The sequence below is a fragment of the Electrophorus electricus genome, chromosome 10, assembly GCF_041902795.1.
Source record: "Electrophorus electricus isolate QZ-2024a chromosome 10, ASM4190279v1, whole genome shotgun sequence".
Lineage (NCBI taxonomy): Eukaryota > Metazoa > Chordata > Actinopteri > Gymnotiformes > Gymnotidae > Electrophorus > Electrophorus electricus.
Window position 1 is genome coordinate 25,578,277 of NC_137506.1, and position 18,283 is coordinate 25,596,559.

At 41.0% G+C, this 18,283-nt stretch overlaps 3 protein-coding genes across 17 annotated transcripts in view; 1 reads left to right on the forward strand and 2 right to left on the reverse strand.

The window, feature by feature from the left end:
* strn3 (striatin, calmodulin binding protein 3) overlaps positions 1-1,339 on the reverse strand; it is a 23,190-nt gene extending 21,851 nt beyond the window's left edge. For all 3 annotated transcript variants that reach the window (XM_027000344.3, XM_081722318.1, XM_027000343.3), the window contains exon 1: positions 1,082-1,339. In XM_027000344.3, coding sequence (XP_026856145.1) covers positions 1,082-1,339 — 258 coding nt within the window. The remainder of the gene's footprint in view (positions 1-1,081) is intronic.
* ap4s1 (adaptor related protein complex 4 subunit sigma 1) lies at positions 608-4,080 on the forward strand. 5 transcript variants are annotated; one of them, XM_027000345.3, is made up of 6 exons: positions 608-759; positions 1,851-2,009; positions 2,290-2,376; positions 2,476-2,544; positions 2,635-2,646; positions 2,805-4,080. In XM_027000345.3, exons 2-6 carry the CDS (start codon positions 1,872-1,874, stop codon positions 2,931-2,933), a joined length of 435 nt encoding a protein of 144 aa, XP_026856146.3. In that variant the 5' UTR covers positions 608-759; positions 1,851-1,871; the 3' UTR covers positions 2,934-4,080. The 5 variants fall into 5 exon arrangements, with proteins under 5 accessions (XP_026856146.3, XP_035388698.2, XP_081578447.1 ...); XM_035532805.2 differs by having other exon boundaries at positions 1,854-2,009; XM_027000346.3 differs by lacking the exon at positions 608-759 and adding an exon at positions 1,566-1,718.
* Positions 3,247-18,283, reverse strand: part of hectd1 (HECT domain containing 1) — a 31,027-nt gene continuing 15,990 nt past the window's right edge. For 3 of the 9 annotated variants that reach the window (XM_027000335.3, XM_081722311.1, XM_081722312.1), the window contains exons 25-42: positions 16,579-17,427; positions 15,181-15,402; positions 14,745-14,923; positions 14,290-14,446; positions 13,370-13,592; positions 13,184-13,238; positions 12,683-12,865; positions 11,960-12,173; positions 11,750-11,832; positions 11,049-11,176; positions 10,370-10,571; positions 8,311-8,448; positions 7,438-8,045; positions 7,242-7,320; positions 5,403-5,496; positions 4,928-5,078; positions 4,361-4,505; positions 3,247-4,223 (exon numbers count right to left, since the gene is read on the reverse strand). In XM_027000335.3, coding sequence (XP_026856136.2) covers positions 4,086-4,223; positions 4,361-4,505; positions 4,928-5,078; positions 5,403-5,496; positions 7,242-7,320; positions 7,438-8,045; positions 8,311-8,448; positions 10,370-10,571; positions 11,049-11,176; positions 11,750-11,832; positions 11,960-12,173; positions 12,683-12,865; positions 13,184-13,238; positions 13,370-13,592; positions 14,290-14,446; positions 14,745-14,923; positions 15,181-15,402; positions 16,579-17,427 — 3,848 coding nt within the window. In that variant the 3' untranslated portion in view covers positions 3,247-4,085. The remainder of the gene's footprint in view (positions 4,224-4,360; positions 4,506-4,927; positions 5,079-5,402; positions 5,497-7,241; positions 7,321-7,437; positions 8,046-8,310; positions 8,449-10,369; positions 10,572-11,048; positions 11,177-11,749; positions 11,833-11,959; positions 12,174-12,682; positions 12,866-13,183; positions 13,239-13,369; positions 13,593-14,289; positions 14,447-14,744; positions 14,924-15,180; positions 15,403-16,578; positions 17,428-18,283) is intronic. The other 6 variants (XM_027000338.3, XM_027000337.3, XM_027000341.3 and 3 more) reach the window with 6 other exon arrangements.

The following is an 18,283-nucleotide window of genomic DNA, read 5'->3' on the forward strand; positions in this document are numbered from 1 at the left end:
TTTTAAGTGCGTTTACCTATTGGTTGGACAGCAAAACTAATTAGGTAGGTAGGTTAGCTAGCTAGCCAACAAAATAACGCTACTTGGATCAGACAACCCGTAACAACACTGACGAGCTAGCTAAAAGGGTACCCCTCCATCATTTAGGCTAATGAGTTAACTAGCTAATGTTAACCAAGAGTCATCTACAACGAAAGAGCCTCTTGAAATACACTAACCCCGTTATGCAGGCGGAATATAAATATATATAATAAAGCTTCTGACAAAACGTTAAATAGGTTAAACATGCTAGCTAATATTTGCCTAGGCTCGTATTGATAGTTAGGTACTCTGTTGCAATGGCTCTGACGTTAGCCGGATAGCAGTGTTAAGCACCCTTGCTTGATAGTTAACAAATTCACAAGATAACATGGCATACTTTAAGTACAATCGAATTCATATGCTTAATGCTTTAAATGAAGAGCCAAGTCAGACAACCACACTTTCAAATCTAAGTGTGGACACAACATCGTCCCTGTATTATGAATAAGAAAAATACAGCCAAGTCACCAGACCACGCTAACAATCTATCTTAATAAAGAACTAAACCACCTCGCCGCCATATTGACCAATTCAAAATGGCTGAACGAGCGATTAGTTGATAAAGTCAGCTGGCTGCATTTGTAGTAACTCCCTTTGGTTTTCCAAAGGTTAAGGCAATGCTATCGTGTCAGGAGAGCTACATAACAAGAAGATCTAATACTATTCTCACATGCATGGGTAAAGTACAATTAATGAAGAGACTCCATTTTACCTACTGTGTTATCACTAATAAATCGTACTACGCTAGTCAGGCTAGCATTTTGTAGGATCTCTGGGTCGCTAGGCTAGCTAACTAACATCATTTACTAGATAGCAGCTAACATTGCCTAGTTAATATGCAAAGTCAGCAAACAGCGTGACCTAACATTATTACCTAACATTATTGTAGAACCAGGAGACAATTCGCCAGCGACTGGTATCTTAGCATTGTCTTTTAAAGTTTAACGTTAGCTAAGCTAGTTAGCAAGCATGCTAACGTGCGCTGCTATTCGATAACTACCTGTAGTTCGGCCCTCTCCACTTCCCAGTGAGCCCTCTCCATCTCGAAACGGGCCCACTCGTGTTGAATGTAATGTAAGATTCCGGGGATAGTGTATTGCTGGGCCCTTGGCATCTCATCTTGCTGCTGCTGGACTATAGGGGCTGCTCCACCACCCCCAATCTGAGGATTAATGTTGCTATTATTCCCCTGTTGCGGTGCTTGCTGCTGTCTCGGGGTGGCCATTCCTACTCCTCCTCCGCCGGGGTGTTCATCCATTTTTAAAAATAGGAAAGTCCCGGTAGAAGTCACCGCAGGATCGTAAGCGTATTGTCGTCGATCCCCGTTACTCTGTCTGTATCAATAAAATATAGCCTCAACCGGGAATGTGTCAGCACGTCTGTAGGGTGGCACGGTGTTTGGGGGTTTAGTGTCAACGCACGGATTTGCCGGCCGCCATTAGTCCGATCCCTGGATGTGAGTCTCCTTACTGCGGGCGCGAGGGAGAATCGGCTCGCGCTGCATGATGGGACGTGTTCACCCAGCCCTCTTTCTCACTCATCCAAATACAGTACATCCAAATACAGAGTATGCGTTTGCGTTGCTTCTTCACCGTAAGGTCTAAACGTGATTTGACTACAAGATAACGATATAAAAGGTGACGGAAAACCCTGGAACACCAAACAGCAGCGTTCCAGTAAAATGTTACGGACTATTTGACTGATTTAGGACATTTATTTTTACTTATTTTTCCTTCCTCGTCAAACTGAACCATTTCTGCTTTTCTCAGTAGTGACTTCTCTTTCAAGTTATGATCAAATTCCTTCTGATGGTTAACAAGCAGGGACAGACTCGCCTGTCAAAGTATTACGATCATGTAGACGTTGGAAAGAGGGCTGCTTTGGAGGCGAATGTGGTCAAGTGCTGTCTGTTCCGTAAGAAGGAGGAGGTGAGTTCACGTTTCAGGAACAGTAATTAATTTCCTGTCTGAGAAATAACTTATTGCATGCACATCTAAAGTGGTATAGAGGCCTATGCATTAATTTATATTTTGCGTAGTAGGTAATTGTCTTTCTGAATTATACCTTTCGTCCTCTTTTGGCCAGCCCATCAATTTTAATGTAGTTGTTGCTGGCAGGAAGCCAGTACTGTGCAATTAAAATATAAATAAAAATCTGAAGGTTTTCATAACTCTGCTTGATTGTTTTCCCTTAACCCTTTCTTTCCAGTGCTCCTTTGTAGAGTACAAGGACTACAAACTGGTATATCGACAGTATGCTGCTCTTTTTATTGTAGTGGGCATCACTGATGATGAAGTGAGTTATTCATGTACATTTTTGATACTCATGTCTTAATGGCTCATAATATTGAGTGATAAATCATGCTACAATCATATGTATTGTACTTTCCCCCAGAATGAGCTTTCTATTTATGAACTTGTACACAACTTTATTGAAGTGCTTGACAAGTACTTCAATCGTGTGGTAAGTTTAGAATTTTTCATTCTAAGAGAGCAAGCATAACCCAAAAAATAAAAATCAGTAAACTACCATTGACAACTGTTTTCTTCTCAGAGTGAACTGGATGTATCCTTTAAAAATAATTGTATGGTGTCCAACACCAAAGGTTTACTTATTGTTGGACAAATTACTCGTATGTAAAAAACCAGTTGCCTTCTACAGAATACATTCATCAACTACAGTAGGTTATTAACCATGCATTTTATTCCTTAATTCAGACTCAGATAATGTTCAATTTGGATAAGGTGCACATAATGCTTGATGAAATGATTCTAAATGGATGCATTGTGGAGACCAACAAGAATCGCATACTGGCACCACTGCTGGCCTTAGACAAAATGGCAGAAAGTTGACACAGCCAAAGCCAAAAATGTGATTTAAAAAAAGCAATTATAAGCCTGGTATTCCTATGTATAGCCTTTAACAGTGGCATGACATTTTCTAATATTGGCCTGTATGTGGTAGTGGAGATAAAATTGCTAATGAGTTTTATGGATGACATGATGACCCTATAACGTCAGTTTGCACTACAAAACTAAATGTTTATAGTTTAGACCATGTTTACAGTGCATGAAACTAAACGTTTACCTGCTTGCTTAATGATTTACTGGTTAGGCCTGAAATACAAGTATAATGACCTCGTAGATACCACATCCAACACAACTCTTCATAATTTGCAAACTTTTTAATGATTATTTCTGGAGCATACACATTTGAAAATATTTGTTTACTTTAAACTGCAACTTGAGTTAAATAAATGTTTATAATATACAAAGAAAATACAAGGAGAAGCATAGCTTGCTTTTTTTCCTTTTTTTTTTCTTTTCTTTTTTTTTTTTAAATGTGCCTTGCACACAGAACCAGTGTTTTTTTGTCTCTACAGCTTTTTTGTAAAATTACACAAATGCACTCAGGGACTTTGATCCTTTTAGCCAGGTAATGAACAACTGAAACTCAGTAACAAATGTGTATGGGGTTCAGAAGAGAGAAACGTGTGCATGATTGTGTGCTGACAGAATAAGCAAAACCAAGGAAGGGGGAAAATTAGTATTTCAAACAATGCACTAGTAAAACTTAAAACCTGGAAATGCCCTAACTTGTTTGCTCTACAGAAGTAGGTGTTTGTCGTCCCCAGGAAACCAGGGTCTGATATGTTTAAGATGGTTGAATGTGGGGATGTGAAGAGGGCTGAGGCTGGACTTTAAATAGACACTCAGAGCTAGGACATGAGTAACAAAGGAGAACTTGAGGCTCGAGCCCTTAAAGCAGTGCAGTACCCCAAAAAGATAGGTGTGACTGGGTTGGCAAAAGATGGGCAGGGGGCATTGCCATAATCCATTTCGATAGCAAGAGTTGAGATGATATTCCTTATGGTGTAGATGTAGGCTGTTTTGATTGATAATTCTCTAAGAGCACAGGTTTTTTATTTTAGTTTTTCTCTGCAACAAAAACAGGACAGGCTTCATCAGTACAGGGAATTGGTCAGTTTTGCAGGGAGAGCATGCTCAGTTGAGGTGGAAGCCCTTTTCCATGGTGGCAGCAAGGAGACGCTCCCTCATGATCTCCTCAGAGGAATACTCTGGCAACTTCAGGTAGTGCACACACGTGTTTACAGAGGGATAGCTGGCATCTGTTGCATCCACCTAGAAGTTGAAACTCCATTAACCTTTTGGATTTTTTATTTTTGGCAAATGGGGCAATGGCTACCACAACCACAATTCTTAGTTAACCTGAACTGAAATGGTTGCAAATATTAGGCTATTCCTTATATAAAACTTACCTTGCGGACTATTGTGAGACGGGGGTGCAAGTTGGCTAGTCCACCAGGAGGCAGAGTGGAGCAACCTGTTGTGAACTGGAGGAATGCTTTCCTCTCATCTGAGGACATCCCACACAGTACTCGCACAAAGCGTAGGAAACCAGGACTGTTGGTGGTGGGAAAAAATAATAGTATTAGGGGAAACTTTCCAAATTTAGGTTAGAAGTTATCATTTGAATGAGTTTTACTCAAAGGAGAAAAAAGCAATTTTTACCACCAAAAAGTACTAAACAATAAGGTGAGTTTTACATTTCTATAAAGTGCAGTTCATGAGATGAATTAAACTGATTTGCAGTCCTCACTTAAACCAGTTTATGCTACACATCATGGGTCCCTCACAAAAAGAGGCCACCGTGTTTAATATGGACTTAGTACAGAATCTGACATATTGGCCACTAGGTGTCACGTTTAATGGCTGTTTCATAATGTGAAAAATCACTGGACAAAAGACTTACTGGTCATTTAAGTATGTGAATGTTTTGTAAAACATCTCAATGCAGAGATATTAAGATTAAATGAATTTCATACCTGTCTCTAGTGTAGCCCAGTTTGGGCTCTGTGTAATTGACAATATCCTCAGCTGTCCAGGAGGGAGACTGGTTCCCACAGAGAATCATCTGGACCTCTTTATGACTAAATGAGCTTAGTTTCTCCATAGGAAAAACCCTGTTAAAGCCCTCTGCACCAGGACCAGAAAACACCAACAGTTGACCAATGAATCAGATCTTATTCTTGAAACACATTCCAAGGGAAAGAACATAATTAGCTTGTTTTGATAAAGATATACATCTAAAAGCCTTAAATGTGAAAAGGACATCCAAACCTCAACTAAGACTCACCAGTTGAATTGTTGTACAAGTAGTACTGCACTGTTCTACATTGAGCTCAAGTTAGCTACCTACATTTAATCTTAACCATAACACTGGAAATGGCAGAAGAGCAACATTCTACCTTCAGCATAACTATGTAAACTATATTGCAAATGGTAGAACGTCTAGAATACCTCTGAATGCTTCCATTTGCTTCTGGATTCCAGTGTGCATGCAGAAGTCAAACATCAGCTCCACATACTCCTCTGCATTGTCCATGGTAACCATCTGATGAGGATAAACATTATATACTTGAATCTATAACATTCTGTATATTTGTCATTTGGAGGAGTCATTCAGTATTTTGCATATTCCAATATACAATTTCATTACTGGTGAACAATCTTACAATGTTTGGCCAAGTCATAGCCTCTGCTTCTTGGCACACTCACATTGCAACTGCTCAAGAGCACCACCTGCAGGACTAACAGCTTGTTACAGATCTATTACAGCAGGGATGCCAGAGTCCAGCTCTGGAGACCTACCACTTTTGTGAGATTAGGTCCAACCCTAATTTTAATTTACCTGATTCCTCTAAATCAAGGTCTTCAGTGGCATCTGACTGTTAGAACCAAGAGTGTTGGAACTAAACACTGCAGGGCTGTAGATCTCCAGGGCTGAGCAGAGATCCCTTACAGTCATGGCCAAAATTTGAGACTAGCACAAATTTTGGTTTTCACAAAGTTCGCAACTCTAGATTGTGAAGAATGATCAGATGAATTGCAATTATCGCAAAGTCATTCCTTGCCATGAAAATCAGTCACAAAAGTGACTGCATTCCAGCCAATGCATTTCATCTCCGACACAAAATGGCCTGCTATCATTTCAGTGATCTCGTTAGATCAGGAAAAAGTAATGAGGACAAGGCAGCTGATCAACCATTTATCGAATCATTAAGAACTTCAAGGAGAGAGGTTCAATTGCAGTGAAGAAGGCTTCAGGGTACCCAAGAAAGTCAAGAAAGCATCAGGACCGTCTCCTAAAGAGGATGCAGCTATGGGATTGGGTCACCTTCTTGCTCAGGAATGGCAGAAGGCAGGTGTGAGTGCATCTACATGCACTGAGGTGAAGGCTTTTTGGAGGATGGCTTGGTGTCAAGAAGAGCAGCAAGAAGCCACTTCTCGCCAAGAAAAACATCAAGGACAGACGGACATTCTCAGGAAGTATAGGGATTGGACTGCAGAGGACTGGGGTAAAGTTATTTTCTTCAGACTGTTTTGGACATCTGTCTGGAGAAGAAAAGGTGAGTGCTACCATGAGTCATGCGTCATTCTAACAGTGAGGCATCCTTAGACCATTCAGGTGTGGGGTTGCTTCTCATACAAAGCAGTGGATTTGCTCAGAATTGTGCCTAAGAACACTGCCAAGAATAAGGAATTGTGTCAAAACATCCTCGAAGAGCAACTTCTCCCAATGATCCAGGAGCAATTTGGTGATGAACAATGCTTTTTCCAGCATGACGGAGCACCATGTCACAAGGCAAACGTGATAACCAAGTGTCTCAGTGCGCAAAACATTGAAATTTTGGATCCATGGCCAGGAAGCTCCCCAGATCTCAATCCCATTGAGAACCTGTGGTCAATCCTCAAAAAGAGGGTGGACAAACAAAAACACAGAAACGGTGATCAACTCAAAGCACTGAATGGGTTGCTAATATCCAGCATGTCAAGGCAAATTGCTGAAGTCTTATAAAAGAAGGGTCAATATAAATTTAAATATACATTTTTGCTCAAACTGGATGCATTTGTGGGAAAAAAAAAAAGAATAATTATTATAACATCTGACAAAAGGATCTAAAAACCCGGGCAGTAAAAGTTGTGAAAACCAAAATTTGTGCCAGTCTCAACTTATGGCCACAACTATATGATCTGAAAGTGCTAACCATATACATTTCCACATCTCCATCATTCAATTCTGGAACTAATCCAAGTGATTAAAAAAAATCAGATTTTTTTTTCCAATTAATGACCTACCTCATCTTCCCCGTTGGGCTTAAGGTCCACTGCTGAAAAGCCATGTACTTTGGATGAAGGACAGAACTGGAAATTTAATCTACACAAAAAGACGATTTAGATTAACAATTTATACAAATCAACATGGACCTCCAATGATCAATTTCATAAAAGATCTCGGCTGGATGTTCACTTTTTGAAGACATTTGCAGCTCACCCCAGATCTTCCACGCTGAGCGGTGGGCCAGAGCCCATAGGGTTCTTCAGCATGAGATCCTGTAGCCGGGTATTCTTCTCATCCTCAGAGAGACTCTTGCTCCCTAGGATTTGCCTCCTTTTAACTGCCAAATCCTTTATCTCCTTCAGGAACCGAGCCCTGTGAGGGTTTACTAGCTCAAAGTCTTCCCAGGTCAGGATGCCATGGTACCACGCAGGAGGTTTGGGCTTTGGAGGGTCAAGGATGAATTCAGACTTTGAGTCCTCATCGAAGCTGCCCATTGAGTAAGTGTCCTGACCCTCCTCAGTGGAGGCTTCTGACTGGATCTCAGAGAAGTAGCGATCTGACTCCCCACGTGTCTGGTACAGGAGTTTGCTCATATTGCTCTTAATGTCTCCCATGCAGAGCAGCTTGAAGAATGGCTGGGAGATGGGGAGGTCAACAAGTCGGTTGTCTTGAATGCACTTGGCCAGGAAGATTCCCAGGAAAAGGAAGAGCTTGGTAATGCGCTCTAGATCATCACTGTCCTGAGGGAAGGGAGCAGGGAAAAGGCCACAGGAGCGCTGCACATAATAGCCTGGGGGCTTCAGACCACCTCCTAAGTCAACCTGACCAACACACACAAATGTACAACAATTATATGAACATACACAAACACACTACTCACCTATTCAAACTTGAGGCAATAAGTAATGTATTAACATTTTTATCTAACTGAACACCGCTATAGTCACACCACTTTTGTAGGTATGCAATTGTCAAAATTAATGACGCTCCAAGTCACTATATTGTCCTTAAAAAGTTAAATCAGGGTTGTTTAAACAAGCCTTGCATCATGTAAAAATAGAAAAACAAATACAGGATACCACTGACCTGACGCGACTCATCATCTGGGAAGTCATCATCACACAGCCAGATACCCAAAGAGGTCCTCTGGAACTCTGCAGCTATGAGGGCGTAGAACTCCAGTGTTGGCCCCAGGCCAGTACCCTCTTCTCCTTGGAACTCCACCTGCAGACAGGTAATCCCACAACCATGGTTAAAGGGCTGTTTTACATTAACCATTTCGCAAGTGTGGATTTATCTGTGGGATTTGCAGTGGCTGGTCCCTGGTTAGTGCAGTCCCACCAGGGGAATTCAAATGAAGAGTTAGAACGTTGCATTTTGAATGCTGATGCAACAGTGAGCTGTAATTCTACTTGTTCATCAACTGTGTGTTAATCTGAATCCCCCAAAATAATACAATTTGTCTAAGCATTTCCTTGTTAAAGCAGTAAAAACATACCACCATGGGCAGAACTAAACTTCTTGTACTGGGTGAGCACATTGTATAGTACATGTATGCATGCATGCAAGCTCGAAGGCTGTTAGACACACAGACACACCCAAAATACAATCCTGCAATATTTTATTATACTAATTTAAGGAAAAATTTTCAACATCTACGTTGTTTCACAAGTGGGCAGAACCTTCACATGTTCACTTGACCTCAAGGTATGGTTACATTTCTTGCATACTGGATACTACTACAGGGACCAGTATCCAGAATAGAGTATATACTGATTGCATTATGCAGAACACAGTATCTAATAAGTCATTTCGTACAGAGACAAGGTCATGATGGTGCTGTAGCACTGGCTACATTTTCATTTGTCCAAAACCAAGCAGTAAACATACTGCTTACATATAAAGAAACATTGTAAATTGTGACTTCATAATGTAAATAAAAATACTGATTTTAAAAAGGTGTAAATGTGTATGTACACAACCATTTTTAACAAATTTATTACAGTTAGTTACAGGACCAACAATAGCTGTTCCCTTAAAAATAATAAAAATAATCAAACCCAACCATACCACGTTCATTTTTATGATCATGGAACACATAAAATCAGTTTCCATAAAAGCACATTGAACATTTCTCACCATTTCAGATATACCTAGGTATATTTTACTGAAAAGCAATCCATGTTAGAAATGAAAATGCTGTTTTAATAAGGTGGATGTCCAATCCATATGTGGGAGCTTGGTCCAATACAGACTTCCACAAAGGGTTTGGCCACTTCACATGTACAATGCTGTTAGATTTGTTTGTAATTTGTGGGTAATAGATAGATTTATGTGAAATGAATGGATAAAAGAGACAATGTAAAAAATTAACCCAACCCTCATGACAAAGTTTCCCAATTCATGTTAGTGTTATGATAATCTTATGAGGGACAGAGAGCATTCAGTGTAATACTCGCTTTAAAGACCAATAGTATACATTTATATCATTGATCTTTGTTTTAAAATGCTATTGGGAAACTCAGGCCAGAGCCATCACCAAATCAACTGTGTTTGGGCATTTTTTAAGCTGTGTTAAGGCAACATACAAGAAATAAGTGCATGGGCAGAGTGGATACATGAAGTTTAATTTTGTCTTGTGATGCAGCTACACATGCTGAGAAGCAATCTGACCAATGGTTGAGTGTAGGGTGTAAAACATTGCAAAAACAGCTGTACAGTGTATGTAGCAGATGGTGACAAAGATGGCATCGCATGCATCATGGCAAAAGAAGCGTCATTGATCTAATGTGTTGATACCATTTGTTTATCAGCTGATTCAATTTAAAAAAGTCCTTTATTTTAAACCTTATAAAATCAAAATGACTGCATATATGCACACTTGAATCATAGTGTAAGGATAAAAGTGGAATAATTCCACAAACATACATCTTGACATACTGTCTTAATTCATTTCACTTTTAAAGAAATGAGATCACAACTGTAGATCAATGGCACTTCTGTTAACAAAACATGTACACATCTTTCTTTGTGGTGAAAGCTCATATGCATCTCTCAGTCATTTCACTTTTAAAGAAATGACAAGCAGCAATTATGGTCACTTCAAGAACTTGAACAATTTGTCCATGTGATAGCATCTATTTACCTCCAGTACAGACTTCCTGTCAGCATGAATCTGCATGACACTCTCGGCCCACTCCATCATGCTCTCTCCTCGTGGCACTTTGACACGCTCATGCTTAAGTCGGCCCACCCGGAACTCGCCAGGGTCATCCCGACGAACTGTGGTAGAAGGCCGTGACCGCTCCATGGTAGCTTCTCTTCGATTCTGTAGCCAGACTATCGCCCTATAGAGACACAGCAATCACCACCACTTACAGCACTGCTTGAATCCTAATATTCTTATATCACCTTCAGTGAAACTAAAAAGTGCATCAGTAAAATCAGTGCGTTTTAATGAAATACGCAGCCATTAAACCACACAAAACTACTACTGAGCATTCAGAGTAGAGTTAATGGTTTTGATGAATGCTCAGGTTTAGAGACACATAAAAGGCTAAAATGACTTCCCAAAGACCACCAGAGTGCAAAAATTCCAGGTTATCACAATCACCTGTGGTTCTAAAAACAAGCATGTGAAAAAAGCCATAAAACTATTTTAAACTACTTTGAATGCTGAAATGGCACCTGGGGGTTAGGTTTACTGTTAAGTATTCCATTATTTCTTTAAGAGGACTTTTAGTGTTCTCTGAAATTAAACCACAGCCTCATTATAAATTGGGAAATTTAAACGGCTTAAAAACAAAGTACAACAGAGCACTTACCTGGACGCTCCAAATGCAGTGCAGGTGAAGAAGAGCTGTCGTGTCTCAAAGGGGATGAGGAAAGGACACTTGCTGGTCAACTGCTCACACCAGTCTGGGAGAGCTCCGCTGGCCAAGGCTAGAGGCTCCTAAAGCACAGAGAAGAGCACAATGAAAATTTCAATTGCAACATTTATGCACACTGTACAATATGGTATTTGCCGTTTGTAAGCATTACAATTTAATGCAGACAGATTTATGAAGCTACCATTACAATATGGAGAACATTAAAAAAAATGATGTGTAGACAATCATTAGCAAAAGGTAGGGGCTTTTCCTCGGGTTAAAAGAAGTTAACAATACTGCAGTCGGCAATATTGCAGTGTTTTGCCTGCCACTCAAAAAAAAAAAATCCTACTTACACCAAATGCAGTCAAGCAGTCCAGGCATGTTTGGGGTGCAATATTTCCTTTACTGGACAGTTTTGTTCTCAAGATACAAAGCTAATGTGGGCTGATGTATTGAAGTAATTAAGCAAGCACTGGACACCAAACATGTCTCAGCCTGATTGGATAAGTTTCGGGTAAACTGGGAAAACTTTTTTTGCCAAACCATTGCTTTAAAGTGCTACGCTCTGCTTCTTTAACTGTACCGACTTTCAGACAAACAGCTCCATTAACATGCGGTCTCATGCACAGTAATCACAATCATCTGAATAGTACCTCAATCTGTTGCAGAATTTTGGTTGTAATTTTTTTGCTGGTGAACTCCTCAGGTGATGCATTGAACTGTAGATCATCAATATCTACGTAAAAATGTAAATATAAAACAAATGATGTGTTATCAAGAATCTAATGAGCATCTCATTTCTTGTGTTCATTCTTGTTAAGAATAGTACTACAGCGGTGGAGGGCAGGGCCTGAACTGCCCACCTTCCTGCAGCGTGCGGCCAGCCGAAGGCTCTCCACCGATGATGAAGAGAATGCGCAGGAGCTGCAGCACGTCCTCCACACCACAGGCACTCTGGCCTGGTCCTGCCTTGGCCTGCGCCTGCTCTCGCACGCTGCTCAGGATGTCGCAGCTCTGCGTGGCCGACAAGGAGCCCGAGCAGAGTCCCGATGACCTGCAGCCCCTCTCACAGAAGTCCTGCAAAAGTCCCACGCATGAAGAGTCAAGGTCACACCTACCAGCACCCCAAAACTCCGGCCTGTTACGCACCAATGCCATATGCTACAACAGGATACCAGGCAACTGTTGTACAGGTTATTCCACTTTCAAAAAACAGTCAAAGAAAATATGCTTTGTTATGGACAAAAATCAAAGAATTGCAAGCAAATTTAATAAATATAAAACGCGCAACGCGATGTCTAGGACAATACACTTATACACACAAGGCATTAAAATTGTAAAAGGTGCAAAAAGGTCTAAAAGGTGACACCCTGGAGGGGGGAAGTGAAGGGAAAAATAAAAATCTCTCTCTCTCCACACACACAAAATATTTTATTTATTTATTTATTTATATATATATATATATATATATATATATATATATATATATATATATATATATATATATATATATATATATATATAAAATTACACATACATATACGCACACACGCACGCACGCACACACACCTGATGCCATTCTATACCTTGTATGCAGCTATGAGCTGCGAACAATTTCTGTTTTTCCTAATACTTTTATTAGTGCCGGTTAATTTCCAGTGGCGCAGGAAAGTTGAGTCTGCATTCTTCTGCATGTAGGTTATCAAGTCATTCTTTGGTAATTCATCTGTGCCAAGGTACTGTTCCACATGCTCTACAGACCAGCAACCCTACAACAGGAAGAACCAAATGTTGGTCTTTCCTGATTGTAAAGTCTCACGCAACACACATGCATTACAAAAGGTTATCCACCAAGAGGGCCATGCAATTTCCAAGATTAATCACTAGGGTGATTCTCTCCCCACCACCCCCCGGCTGCTAGCTTTAAGGTTAGTGAAAACCTAAAGAGAACTAAAAGTCTACTGAGGAGGAGCATTTACACATTGGGGCCAGCCACAGAAAAATCACAGGCAAGATTTGAATGAGTTGGAGAGTGTGAATAAAAGAAAAAGTGAGTGAGAGCAGGTAAGCAGGTAAAAACGTATTACCATCTTCCCGCTTTCTTTCTCTTTGTCAGAGTCCTTTAACTCTCTGTACATTATCCTACAAAAAACACATGGCTTGAGTAAAAGATCTTTACAATGCCAACATGCTATAGAAGCAAACTTGATTTGCAAAATTATATAGACTGAAAGGTTACTTTAAAAAAGTACCCCTCCACACAAGTAACTCACGTGTATGTAGGCTCCCAGATGCGCCGAAGCTTGTCAGATTTGATGCTGCCATTACAAGAGAGTTGTAGCAGCTTTTGGACGTAGTAAAAGATTGTGGATTTGTAGTTGGACAGAGGTAGTTCTACTTCCCGTGTGGTTCCTAGCCCTGCCACCTTCAGGATAAGAGCCAGGTGGGGGGAGGGGGCACATTCCACCTCCTCCTGCACCTCTGAGCGAGGGGTACCTGTGACAGTCAGACCACCCATAATTCAGCTACAAAACACATGCATGTATGCTTTACACGAAGATGACATATTTGGAGTTAGATCATATCAATCAGATTTGTCCAGTTATCTATTCAATTATTCAAGTGGTCATGTAAACAGCATACTTCAATTTCTTAGATCGGAATATGGCCTAGAAATCAGATTTTAAAAAATCTGAGAGAGAGCTGGATTTTATTTGAGTAATCTGATTTCTTTAGGATTTCTCAGTCTGTGCATCCATACAAATGTTACGGAAGAAGTCCTGGAAGTGGCTAGCAGAATTAAAAGCAGCACCCACGAAATGGCCAACACACTTTTGGGCTGACTCTAAAACACAGTACATGCTTAAATATTAAGAATTTGAATTGCGCACTATCAGCATCCATAAAACAAGATGATCCATATTTTCCGGTAAAGTGGGTTCATGTTTACAAAAAGCTTCAGCTGGAACTTTACATCATATCTTTCTGTGAAATTATCATCAATCACATTGATCAGATTACTGCCAAAATAATCTGTTAACTGCAGAAAAAAAAAAAAAAAACAGTGCACGTAAATGCACTCAGTAAAAAATTGTTCTGTGCGTCATCATATTTGGTCTTTGCTATGAAGTCAAGTCAAATGGTATTCTTGTTGATAGCAAAAAGCAGAAAGTCCTACAAAAGGCAGGAGTACCTGGTATAGGGATCTCCAGGTCAGTGGTTTGCTGGACATTGGTCCGGCCTGGTCGGGGGTCGAATGCAGGCACTAAAGCAGAGAACTGCCGCTTCAGTACAAAGTCGTCGTCCCAAGTCCTACGCCGGCCCCCTTTGGTTTCATACTCCTCTTCCTCCTGCCAGACCAACATTTAACAGAATTTTACACATTGCCATTTTGTGTTTCACTGGTTCACATCTACATGCAATACAAATACAGGCTTCATCTCACCACAGGCATGCTTTTCACAAGTCATGCTGACAGATATTAACATTTATTGTAAAAACAAAATCAGACACTGACAGAAAATAAACAAACAAAAAATACAAATGGGGGGGGGGGGGGGGGGGAGAAACAAAACTTTTTAATTACCACAAACTAACTGAACAACTAAGGAGTTGCAATGTACTAATTATTGAAACTACATGTTTTACCCTATGTATATGAACGTGGTAACCAAGGTTGACCCTGGACCGTACCAGTACTTCCTCATACTCCTGGTCCTCCTGGTTGTCATCTTCATTCTCGTCGTCGTCGTCGTCTGGTTCAGGCAAGTCCTCCTCATCATCCAACTCAGCGAGCAGGGTGTTTGCCCGACAACTGTCCAAAAAGTCTGGGAACAAAAAACAAAAACACACACACACACACGAGAGCAAATGGGGATAAGAAACCTTTGACATCTACAATCAAATGTTTACAGAGACACACATCTGGAGAACAAAATGCAGTGAAATTAGTAATAAAAACCATAGAAATGCATGTTAATATGCAAGGTAATGAAATAAGGATTAGGTTTAGTGAAGATTAGGGAGATGCAAGGAGCGAGAAGTGCAGAGGTTATGGTAGGTGAAGAAATCTAGCATGGCCTACCATAGAGGGAAAACTCAGCCTCCTGACCTGTGTCGCTCTCGCTAGATGTTGAGGTCAGGCTGGTCGTCAGCGTGTTACTGAGCAACTGGCCGACGGACAAACCTGTAGTTGCCGTGGCTACATTATTGCTGCTGGTTACTATGGAGGTGGACATTGTAACAGTTGAGGTGGTACCAGTGGTTGTAAGGTTAGGAAAGCTCTGTGCACCCATGAGAGGAGAGGCTGCAAACAAAACCAAAAATGCTATTAGTAAGTAAATAAATAAATAAATAAAAATAGAAATTAATACAAAAAATATTAAAATAAAAATACCCCCCCACACACACACCACTAAATATGCTTTAGATACAATTTGGAAGTAATCTGATACAAGTGAATTCAAATAGAAAAAGTTAGTTTTTCTTTCCCCCCTTTTCTGTTTAAATAATGCATTTCTTCAGTGCCAAATTCCAAAAAGAATCCAAGTCACATTGAGTTATGGGTGATCAGGTGACTCCTTTGATGGTCACTGTCAAAGTGTCCACTTGTACTCATTCCAACCATGCAGCAGGTCTGAGCTAAAATACATGCACACATGTATGAACAAAACATGAGCAATGTCACCCCCCCAAACCAGCTTTTCTGCTCACAGCTCTGTTACTGTATGTATATATAATTTTTGGAAACGGAGAACCTGAATGTTTCAATTTATGAGGCTGCTCATTTCTTAAAGTTAACAGGTATCTGAATAACTAGATACTTTGGTGAAATGTAGTACTCAAACAGTACTGAGGAAGGTTCATAGACGCTTCCGATGAACTTCCAAAAATATACAGTTCATATCCAAATGACACATTTTGTACATGTAGCACAAGAACTTACTTTTGATTAAAATTAATGCTGATTTTTTTTTTCTTTTGATTGTAAGGACCTGTGGTGGTCATTACGATTATCTATGCTGCATTGATATTGCATTGCCAAAGCAGCTTTCACCCACAATGTTATTAGCAATGTAGAAAAACGTTTACATTGTTTTGGCAGCACAATTTATGCTTCAGGCAGTTTCTAACTTAACTCGAGTTAGTAGCTTGCCAAGACTGCTACTCTAGTAGCCAGTTAGCTTACTACATTTAGTGAGCAGCCCAAGCTGCAAGATCAAAGGAACATTCATATTAAGACTGTAGTTGTTCAGTCAACAATAGGCTTGTCTTCTGTCCTTTAGTAGCTATCCCAATAGTTCCTAACAGTTAAAGACCACCCATAGCACATCAAATATGTTTACTGTCCATTTCCTTACATATCTCCTAAGACAACACCTGTTAATCAAATACTAAAAGTCTACATTACCCCAAGTCGAATATCAAATTTTTGTTTTGCCATTTTATGCTCATAGTAGGCAGGGGAACTACTGATACTCACTGGCAGTCCCCATGACGTTGCGGCCCAGTGTATTTGTGTTATTGTCACTGCTGCTACGGCTCAGGTTCATGTTGTTGGTGGCATTGGTGCGAGACATGTTTGGTGCCCTGCGCACAAAAGACTCCATGAGGCTGGCTTCACGCGATGACAGGTTAGGCACACTGGCACTGGAGCTCATGGGCGCGCCAGCAGCCAGAAGAGAGCTGACTGATAGCCGGGCGCTGGTGGCTGAGCACAGAGGCCTCTGTGAGGGTGCATCCTTGCTGGACGACTCCGATACAGAGCTGACATCAGGCGAGCTGACGCTAACGAGTCCCATGGAAATGGCAGCTGATTCAGCTGACTGGCGCAGGGTCCCATCAGGGGCAGTCGCTTTGCGCTCAGCACTTTCACTTCCACCATCTGCCGTGAGCGTGCTGGTACTTGAGCCAGAGCCAGAGCCAGCCTCCGCTGAGGAGAGCACAACAACTGGCTCTTGACCCTCTACACCCGGCACTCCTCCACCGACGCCCACCCCCTGCTCCAGCAGGCCCTCCACCCTGCGTTCCATCCGGGCGGAGCTCAGACTGATATCACTGCTGCTGGCCACGCTACACACCGAGCTGCTACTGCCCTTCCGGCTGGAGGAGCTGGCCCCCGCCGCAGAGGACGGGCCACCCTTGTCCGGACAGTTATTTTTCACCAGGCTGCTCCAGGACTGCGGGGTGCCTGTAACAGTGGATGAGACAGGTTTGGGTGATGGCGCTGATTCAGGGTCGTACCCTGGCGCAAGCTTGAGGTCAAACTTCCCTTCTGCACCCATACGGTACGAGTTTGAACCACCGGCATCCCAGGTAACATCAATCCAGCCTAAAAGAGGAGGGGGGGGGGGATATGAACGAGTGAGACCCAGCAAGAAAGCAGAAAGAGACAGCAGCAAGTCAAAGACAGCAGCATGGTTCAACACTGGACCAGATACAATAAATCAGTTTTGCCTCCTACCCTGTACCAGTACAGTGTTACCAACTTGAGCATTACAGTGAAATGTAGTTAGTGTCTAAAATGTCCTATTCTAAAGAGAATAATCCCCCCCCAAAAAACCAAAACAAAACCCAAAAACCCAGCCCCCTCCCCCAAATCTCAAACAAAAATGGGCGGAAAAAAAAAATTAAAAATCAAATCAATCAATAAAATCAATAAAATAAAAATTTCCACAAACATTCTGGTCCAGGTGAAGCAGTAGAATTGGAACATGAGGCACAGAAAATGACAAAACAGGGGGGAAAAAAAAAAGCAACAGGTTTTTGCAAATGCCAAGCTAAAAAGCCACTGTAGAAAAAGAACTAAAGAATAAATTTATCAAATGTAAAAATACACTTGCAACGGAGTCCATCGATAGCTTGCAAATTGTGACATCAACATGCGCTTGACTTGATTGATGGAGACACAGGTTAAAAGCCATTTTAGACACTGAAACATGGCTGCCCAAAGAATATTAGCAAGAGAGTAGATGCTCAAAAGTATGATAAAGAAATGTTACCTGTTAAGTTGGGGGGAAAGGGGAGGGTTGCGCTTCAAAATAGCAAACTAATAAAAACAGTGTGGAATGAAAGTCTTAAGATAGTGAAAAGGAACAGCAGTCCATTTCTCAGGAGGATTTAGTGTAGAATGAATAAATATTTTGATGTGGGACAGAAACAGGAGAAAAAGCAACAAAGAAGGCAGT

What these genes read in the sequence shown, in the direction of transcription:
- ap4s1 (XM_027000345.3), top strand. Translation starts at nt 1,872, where the DNA reads ATGATCAAATTCCTTCTGATGGTTAACAAGCAGGGACAGACTCGCCTG. An exon ending in TGTTCCGTAAGAAGGAGGAG is followed by an intron (nt 2,010 to 2,289) that starts GTGAGTTCACGT and finishes CTTTCTTTCCAG; the next exon opens with TGCTCCTTTGTAGAGTACAA. An exon ending in TGGGCATCACTGATGATGAA is followed by an intron (nt 2,377 to 2,475) that starts GTGAGTTATTCA and finishes ACTTTCCCCCAG; the next exon opens with AATGAGCTTTCTATTTATGA.